Source organism: Rhea americana, unplaced genomic scaffold, assembly GCF_003343005.1.
Source record: "Rhea americana isolate MKP2758 unplaced genomic scaffold, rheAme1 scaffold_319, whole genome shotgun sequence".
Lineage (NCBI taxonomy): Eukaryota > Metazoa > Chordata > Aves > Rheiformes > Rheidae > Rhea > Rhea americana.
The window spans coordinates 600882-609558 of NW_028186445.1; the positions used below are offsets into that span (position 1 = coordinate 600882).

The 8677-nt window shown below is 39.9% G+C and overlaps 1 protein-coding gene across 4 annotated transcripts; it reads left to right on the forward strand.

Annotated features, from left to right (window-relative positions):
• Positions 1 to 1807: 1807 nt before the first annotated feature.
• Positions 1808 to 7443, forward strand: LOC146592809 (keratin, type I cytoskeletal 17-like). Of its 4 annotated transcripts, none has more exons than XM_085310408.1 (10): positions 1808 to 1919; positions 1953 to 2557; positions 3341 to 3423; positions 3887 to 4043; positions 4701 to 4862; positions 5226 to 5351; positions 5595 to 5821; positions 6470 to 6684; positions 6739 to 6891; positions 7353 to 7443. In XM_085310408.1, exons 1-10 carry the CDS (start codon positions 1808 to 1810, stop codon positions 7376 to 7378), a joined length of 1866 nt encoding a protein of 621 aa, XP_085166534.1. In that variant the 3' UTR covers positions 7379 to 7443. The 4 variants fall into 4 exon arrangements, with proteins under 4 accessions (XP_085166534.1, XP_085166535.1, XP_085166532.1 ...); XM_085310409.1 differs by having other exon boundaries at positions 6470 to 6585; positions 6670 to 6891; XM_085310406.1 differs by having other exon boundaries at positions 1808 to 2557; positions 6470 to 6705; positions 6742 to 6891.
• The last annotated feature ends 1234 nt before the right edge of the window (positions 7444 to 8677 follow it).

Sequence of the window (8677 nt, forward strand, 5' to 3'; positions counted from 1 at the left end):
GATTGCCAAATTTCATAAAAACCTTACAGCCATTAGATCAGTAACACAACAGGAAGAATGGCAATAGACATTTCAGTAACACAGAGCAAAACAGCTAATGAACAAAAGTGCAGTTTCTTCAAACCAAACTGCAACGGCATGGAGTCCCCGATTTCCAGTCCATCGCAGACCACAAGTGCTGATGGATGATCCTTAACGGTTTTGCAATTGTTTACAACGAAGCAGTAGGGGGGACTGGCTGTTTACATGAATGAAGACGTCTCTGCTACATTAAAAAAAAATGACATACATCTCACATAAAAGGATGTAGGTTGAGAACAGAGCAAAGTAGATGCTACAGAAATTAAATTCTGGATTTGAACCAAAATACTTAGTTTTCATCCACAACAAAGATGAAAAACACCATTGAAAAAAAAACCACCATGAAATATTTTCTGTAGGTGATATGTCATCAGAAACCAAAGACTATTAGTTAGCATTGCTTGCCAAAACTCAGAATCTTCTTATGGCTTTTCCAGAAACATTGCAACTCTGTCTTCAGATACTCTCTTTTAGCATCAAACCTAGCAATTAAAGATGAAAATCAATTACAAGTCTTTCTTAGCTAAATTCTTTTGCAATTAGTGCAAGACTGAGTTTCTATTGCGGTCTCAGCAATGTGATTTCTACTGATTTCTTTAAAGTACATCAACTCTTCTCAGGTTTGAGAGCCTGTATTATGAGGATTTTGCAAAATGACCCTATTACCTGTAATATGTGACACAGCAGCAATGGAGAGAATGAACAGTTATTCATTAAACGATGAAAGGTCTTCCCACATAGTGGTTTATAGGTCATTGTTTGGGTAATACAACTTCTAATTGTGCTACAATTGACTTTCTAATATAATTAAAATATTTTTAATCATCCTGTGATTTTAGGTAAAGAGCTCTTTGGTGGAAAAAAAAGCATTTTTTTTCTCTCTGAAGACTAGGATTTAGCTGTCTTTTATGCTGTCCTATCACTTTCTTCAAGAAGGAAGGATTTTGATTTTAAAATAAGAATCCCAAAGCATTCCTTGGAAGAGATTTCTGATATAAATAAAGATATTCTCTTAGTAAGACAGAGATGCACAAGCTCACAATCTAAATAGACAAGTTATACAGTCTCATTAAAAAAAGTCATACATTATCATGTTTAGGCAGAAAAATAATATAAGCAGTGTGAAAAATCTTCAATGTCCAAAACATGAAAGAGCAAAGAGAAAACTAAGCTTTGACAAACAATAACTACAAAAATCTGAGCAAAGAAAGCAGATGAACAAATGAATAAAAAAATGTGCAGTCTAAACATGAGCTATTTGCAAATCACTTTCTCTCATTTAGGGAAAAATTGAAAAATTGAAAAATTYTCTATGTATAGTTCTACCAGCTACACATTATCTCAACATTAGTTTGAGCAGGACCCTGTATAAGGTGAGTTTTCCCTAGTAAAGCTGCATAAAGCAAAAGATTATCTATCCCAGAAAAACCTGAATGAAAAGAGTGCCACCCAAAAGAAATTAGAAGTTTTTTCTTAAACAAACAACACAAACCCAGCAATTGGCTAGATTGCCTGAGATGCAGGCACAAAAATATTGTTCAGCAAATTATTCTTGGCACAAACAACAAAGTTGGCAAATGCCCTGGGAGAAGGAAACACCCGACGGTGACACCCACTGTCAAAGGTATAAGTAGAGAGAGTTGGGGGTGAAAATTTACAGTCCTGAATTGTATCAGGCTGTGCACCTAAATTTAGGACTGAGACTAGACTCCTACTTGCTGTCACAATGAGCTGTGGCACTAAGTCTTCAACTAGTATTAAAATTGGTGGTGGAGGCGGTGGTGGTGGTGGTGGCAGTGGTGGTGGTGGTGGCGGTGGTGGTGGGGGAGCATGTGGTGGTGGAGGTGGTGGAGGAAGTGTCAGCAGTGGAGTACGTAAGTCTGGTGGGTACTCCTCAGTCTCCAGTAGAAGGTACACCTCTTCTGGAGGAAGTGGAGGCTTTTCTGGGAGAAGCTTTGGTGGAGGAGGTTCCAGGAGCAGCTATGGAGGGGGATTTAGCAGTGGTAGTTGTGGAAGGATTAGCCGCAGCACCTATGGTGGGAGAATGAGTGGTGGTAGTTTTGGAGGAGGAATGGGCTGCGGAAGTATAGGAGGAGGCTTTGGATCAGGTGGAGGTGGCTTTGGAGGTGGTTATGGAAGTAGCCTTGGTGGAGGTGGTTTTGGTGGTGGTGGATATAGTGGAGGTGGATTTAGCAGCTTTGGGGGTAGTGGTGGCTTTAGTAGTGGTAGCTATGGAGGAGGCAGCTTTGGTGGAATAGGGTTTGGTGAAGATGCCGGATTGCTCTCCACAAACGAAAAGCTGACCATGCAGAACCTTAATGACCGCCTGGCTTCCTACCTGGATAAAGTACGGGGCTTGGAAGAAGAAAATGCTCACCTTGAACGTCTGATCAGAGAGTGGTATCAAAAGCAAGGTCCCACTGGCACCAGGGACTACAGCCAATATTACAGAACAATTGAAGAACTGCAAAACCAGGTATGATATGATTAGACTAAATTTGGGCAGATTCTCATGAGAATGGCCTGGCACTTGCCTCCTCCATCATAATATTTGGGCCAATATGTTCCCTCCTTGTTTTTAGGCACCCTGTAAGCAGCCAAAAAGCAAACTGTGACAAAGCTGGCCTAACAGTTTTTCTCTGCCCTGGGTGATGTATGTGTTATGGCACTCTTGCATGTGGTGCAACAGCAGCTCATTACTAGTGCATCCATCATGGGACCTGCTCAGTGCTTCCTTTAACCCCATGGCCTTGTTGTTTGTTCGCTCCTCACTCTCTTGAGTAGGAGATATAATCGTTCCTTGCTTATGCTGAGTTACTAATGGCCATAGATAAATTCCATCTTCTTGTGAATATATAGGATGAGACAATTTGCAGGTCATAGTGTCTAACCTAATGCTATCCCTCTGCTGTCCAAACAGTTTCATATTTCTAACATGAATATTGCAATGGTAATAATGTTTTCCTCTGGGGAATATGAGGAGTTTATTTAATTATTCTCTCCAACAAGGCATTACATTTTGAATGGACATTTGTAAATCAAAATTGACAGTAAAAACATCAGCCAGTACTGATTTTACATAAAAGCGCTTTCTTTTAGTTGAGAACAAACTCTTTTTTTTCTCTGGATAGCTCCTGCAGTGCTACTCAGGCTTGATATTACCATAAAGATATTCTGAAATGCACAAGCATTTCTTCTCTCTTTCTGTGTCAAATTGAGAAGGTGAGTGATTAAATATCTTCTGCCCTCTCCCTTTCAGATTGTTAATGCAAGTGTGGACCTTAACAAGATCCTTCTTGACATTGACAACACCAGGATGACTGTGGATGACTTCAGACTGAAGTGAGTCTTTCCCTTCCTGTCTCATGTCATCTTCCTTCATCCTACTCCCATGAATTCATATTCCCAATCAATCTTTCTAGACGCTACAGTGTCTTGACTCCAACTACAATACAGATAATGTTGRAAAAAGAAGTATTCTGAGAATAATTTTGTGTTAGTTTTCCATTATTATTTTGTTCCAGACAGATTATTAAAGAGTGCCATTTAAAGGACTCCAGTCTAAGTTTATCCATCTTTGCTTGTAGCTTTATAAATGTAATTCTCATCATACAAATCCCATAAAGAGAGAGATTCCACTAAAATCAAATAAAACTACTGGAGATGGAAAGAGTATTAGGTCCTTTCTTTTACGAACTGAGCAATGGGACTAAAGTAAGACCAGAGATGGACTGATGAGAACTGTTCATAATCAAGGTAACAGAGTCTGGTAGAACTTTTACTAACTTTCTTGTCTGTGATTCAGGTATGAAACTGAGTATACTCTCCACCAGAGTGTGGCAAGTGATATTAATGGATTACGTCCACTTTTGGATCAACTGACTCTAGCCAGATCTGACCTGGAGACACAGTTTGAATCCCTAAAAGAGGAACTGATCTATCTTAAGAGGAACCATGAAGAGGTAAGTTTCCCCATATCTTAAAATAATAACTAATGAAAATTCAACACTTAAAGAATTTCCTGTGGATTTCTTCCATTAGGAGTAACCGAATTAGGAGTAACCTTTTAGCTGCTAGCTTTCATCTTCCAACCTGAGACAATCTAGCTTTGATTTGCAGAAGTATGTAGTACCTGTAGCTCTCACTGCCTGAAACTGATGTAACAAAATATCTAGGTCAACAGTAAGCAAAATGAGAGCAAGGAAGTGAGTATCTCTCATTACCAAGTACAATTCTGTTGCTGAAATCATGGAAAGAAAATGGAATAATATATATGGAGGAGTCAAAAGAAAACTTTTATGCTATCTGAGATGATATTTCCCATTGAGAAGAAAAATACCCCGAAGGATTACAAAAAGTATGCTGCATGTAATTCCTTAGGGCCTCAAAGCAAAACAGTCAGTGTCAATGAGTTTGTGCTGTCTATTGCTCAGTGTAAAGTTTAGCTTAGGAATGGTAGAAATGTTTCCTTCCATGGCAGGGGCAGATGAGGTCTCTTTTGCAGGAGCAATATGGATGCATTAGGATTCACTCTTCTATTTTTTTTCCTTTTTTTCAAATGATGAGGTTTCTCTTCACATTCATACTTTGAAAACTTGTGTTTTTGTTGTTTTTTGTAGGAAATGAGGGGACTGCAAACACAATCTGGTGGTGATGTCAATGTTGAGGTCAATGCTACTCCTGGCATTAATTTGATGGAAAAATTAAATGAAATGCGTTGTGAATATGAACGGCTTATTGAGAACAACCGGAGAGAGGTGGAAAGTTGGTATGAAACCAAGGTAAAGTACAGTACCATTAACTTACTAAATCTTTCACAAAGAACTAGACCTATTCATAGCTAGTATGGGAGAAGTTACCTTTCATGTACTATTTAAGATACATAAACTTTAAACTCTAGTTTAGTCTCTAGTAGCTTACTATAACAGATTAGTGCTAGAGTACTAAGGTTAAGTAGTAAAGCATGTTTCAGCAGCAAGGTGAAGTACAAAGAGGCTTGGTATGGATTAGCGCGCAGGAAATGTACACGGACAGTCTACATTACATCTTTCTCTAGTCACATTCATGTCTTTCTCAGTACTTTTCTGATAACCCCACTTATAATCAAAAATAAATTACCTTAATTCTGTATATGCATTTTTCAGATGGAAGAAGTTAATCAGCAAGTACACTCAAGTGGCCAGGAAATACAGTCTAGCAACCAACAGATCTCTGAGCTGCGACGTGAATATCAGAGCCTGGAAATTGAACTGCAGTCACAAATCAGCCTGGTAAGTAAAAGTATATGCTTCTGCTTCGCCTACACAGGTTCTCTACATAAAGGCTACGTGTATCCCTGAAGGAGACTGGTTACGCTTAGCAATCGCTCCATCTATAGAGTGGGGTGCTGGATTACCTGTTATCATCAAAGAACAGCTTTTCTCTTTTTTGTGAGGAGAAATTCTGATTTTCCCCCCAAAAGAATTAAACTTGCCACATTCCCACAAACACCATACTTTGTTTTCCATTCTCAGRTACAGTCTTTGCAAACCAACTTGGAAGACACAGAGCGCCGCTACAACATGCAGCTGCAGCAGATCCAGAGTATGATCGGCCCCTTGGAGGAGGAGCTGGCCAGCATCCGGTGCGAGATGGAGAGCCAGAACGAAGAGTACAAGATGCTCCTGGGCATCAAGACCCGCCTGGAACAGGAGATTGCTCAGTACCGGGCACTGCTTGAGGAAGGGCARCACGACCTAGTGTACGTAAACTGCCAAAAGATTACGTAAAACCCAGGGTTGTTAGATTAGTCACAAAGAAAGCAGACCAACAGTTTAGATTTGCAAAACAGACTTTGTRCTGAAATGGGGCTAATTTGACTACTTGACCAATCACCTCCAAGGTCAGAGGTACTTTCAATTTCTTGACAAAACTGTTCAGAATAGAAATCATCTGAGGAAAAACTAGTGCAGAAGTTCTGAACTACCTATTTGGGGCTGGACAATGAAACCCATGTATGCAAGCCTACATTCATTCTGATTCCAGGAAAGGCCAGGAATTGGACAGGCAGATACAGCCTTGGAAAAGACTGGTAGCAGAAAAATGAGCAAAGCTGTCCTAACCTTCATAAAAGTCTCAGTGTGAGGTTCCAGAGAGAATTCAAGCTCCTCTGGTTCCCCTTTGGCACGGAGCCTGCCTCTTGCTCTAATTGCTGCCTGAAAGAACAGCTAGAGCTTCGTTTTCTGCCCTTCTAGGGTGCCACCTAGTTACAGCACCCACTGTCACAACTGATAAAGTGGCAACGCTAAATCTGGCAAGGCATATCTGTGCAGTATCTGGAGAAAGATCTCCTTCTGAGATGAAAAATATGTTTGATTATTTTTTTCTTTCCCTCTCTCTCTCTTTACAGCATCCCAGGAGGAGGAATAGGAGGAGGAATAGGAGGAGGTAGAATAGGAGGTGGTGGTTATTCTGGAGGAGGAAGAGGAGGAGGAAGTGTTGGTATAAGTGGTGGATATGGAGGAGGTGGCATTTCTTCCGGCAGTGGAATGGGAGGAGGAGGTGGCGGAGGAGGAATGGGAGGAGGAGGAATAGTAGGGGGAAGTGGAGGAGTAGGAGGAGGAAGTGGGGGAATAGGAGGAGGAAGTGGGGGAGGATCATGTGGTATTATTGGAGGAGGAGGAGGAGGACTAGGAGGGGGAAGTGGAGGAGGATGCAGTACTATTGGTGGAGGAGCAGGAGGAGGAGGAGGAAGGATCTCAGGAGGCATCAGCAGTTCCCACTCCTACTCTTCATCTTCCCAGTCTCAGTCATGCGGTGGTGGAAGCCAAGGTGAGAACTGTTATATAGGCGCACTACTGTCTCCGGCACAACCTTACTAACTTACACACTACATCAACTACATTGACCTSAGAACAAACAGTACTGAGGATAAATAAAAATTTCCTGTTTGTGGTAAATTTACTTGTATTAAAAATTCATTCATAATTGTGTACATAGGACCAACTTCTCTTAAGATACAGACATTCAATTTCTATTCAATTATGTGGATGATATCAGCATATCATGTAGTTAAAACTCCAGCTGGTTTTCTTCATCTCTCTCTCTAATTCTCTGCAGAACTTAATTAAAAGTACCATTTTTATACAATGCTAAAGCTTTCCTTTATGCTTTTGGAATAGTTGATGATCATCTATCAAATGGTCAGGCCTCTTTTTTATCTGGTAAATACAGTGCCTCAGAGATTTGATGCCATCACTGAAGAAATTAATGGTTTCTTTGTCTCTAAAYAGGGTATGGAAGAAAGTCTTTTGACTAAGAACATACACTGATGATCCTGCAGCACAAGACTCTTCAAACAGAAATTTGCACAAATCTTCTGCATTCTCCACATTCCTGAGGAGAGATGCTCTTAACCATTCCTCAGAGCTCCTGATGCCATCTATCCAAAAAAGGCCCGTTAGAGCTATTCAGATGGACCTCCTTCCCACCTGCCTGCCCTGCATGCTAAGTGCTTCTGTCTGCAATGCTTTGTGGGTTCAATCATTGACATTTGAACTACCTGCTTTACAGAGTCAACCAATTTGTTGGTTATTCTGTATCATGAAAATGCCTCCAATAAAACTTTATTTCTGTCTGATGCAACCAAAAATCTGTGTCTAGGATATTTTTCCAYGCTGYGKTGTAACCACTTGAAATGCAAATGCAAAACCATGCCAAAACATACAGCCAGATGGAAAGGTTTAGTATACACRWTAATAATCARTTGTGAAATTTAGAGTTAAAGCACAATTTCTGAGCACTCTGGGCAGATCATAAATTTCTTGGAGCATCTTAGGTCAYGTCTTTGTTTTTTAATAAAGTGTCAGATACTGTTGTGGAGCTCAGCTCTAAGACTCAGCACTAGCTAAATRCCAATCTGGAACAGACTGCAACACTATATGAATGCTAATATAGTCGGCATCAAATGAGTGCCAACCCAGGTATAACACAATGAGACATGAGTGATTACAGAACCATGRTTTTAAAAGCAATGTTTCAATTAGTGACTCACAAAAACTGCACTGACACTGTTCAGTAAAACTGGAAATGCTCAAACCTGTGATCTGATTTTTAACTGAAAGGAAAAAGAGGAAGAAAGGAAACATAATTCAAAGTCTGGAATGATTTCACTGAATGCATGACAATTTACATTATTGCTTTATTAAAAGTAAAAGAAATAAAATTATTTTATTACCTAAGCTGCAGTTACTGCTACCCTATTAGCTTGCTACAGAGTAGGGTGAATCTAAGGACAATACGAAGTACTGTGGGATTTTAAAAATGTATACAGAAACCTCTCTCTTATACTCCCCTGTCAAAAAAATCTTCTGTTTCTTCCACTAAAAARAACTTTTAAAATCAGGATAAACATCTGCCAGAATCTAGACAGAATGACTGAATAAAAATTTAGGACTAGGGAGAATTACTGTAAATAATAGTGACAGTTAGAGGGAGGAGTAAGGGCAAGCCAGTGCTGCAGAAGGCATAACATGTTCTAAAGCCCTCAAARACCCAAAGAGATGATGTTTCACAACAGTGATCAGCTTAGAAGAGCAGACATAGAAAACACAGAAGC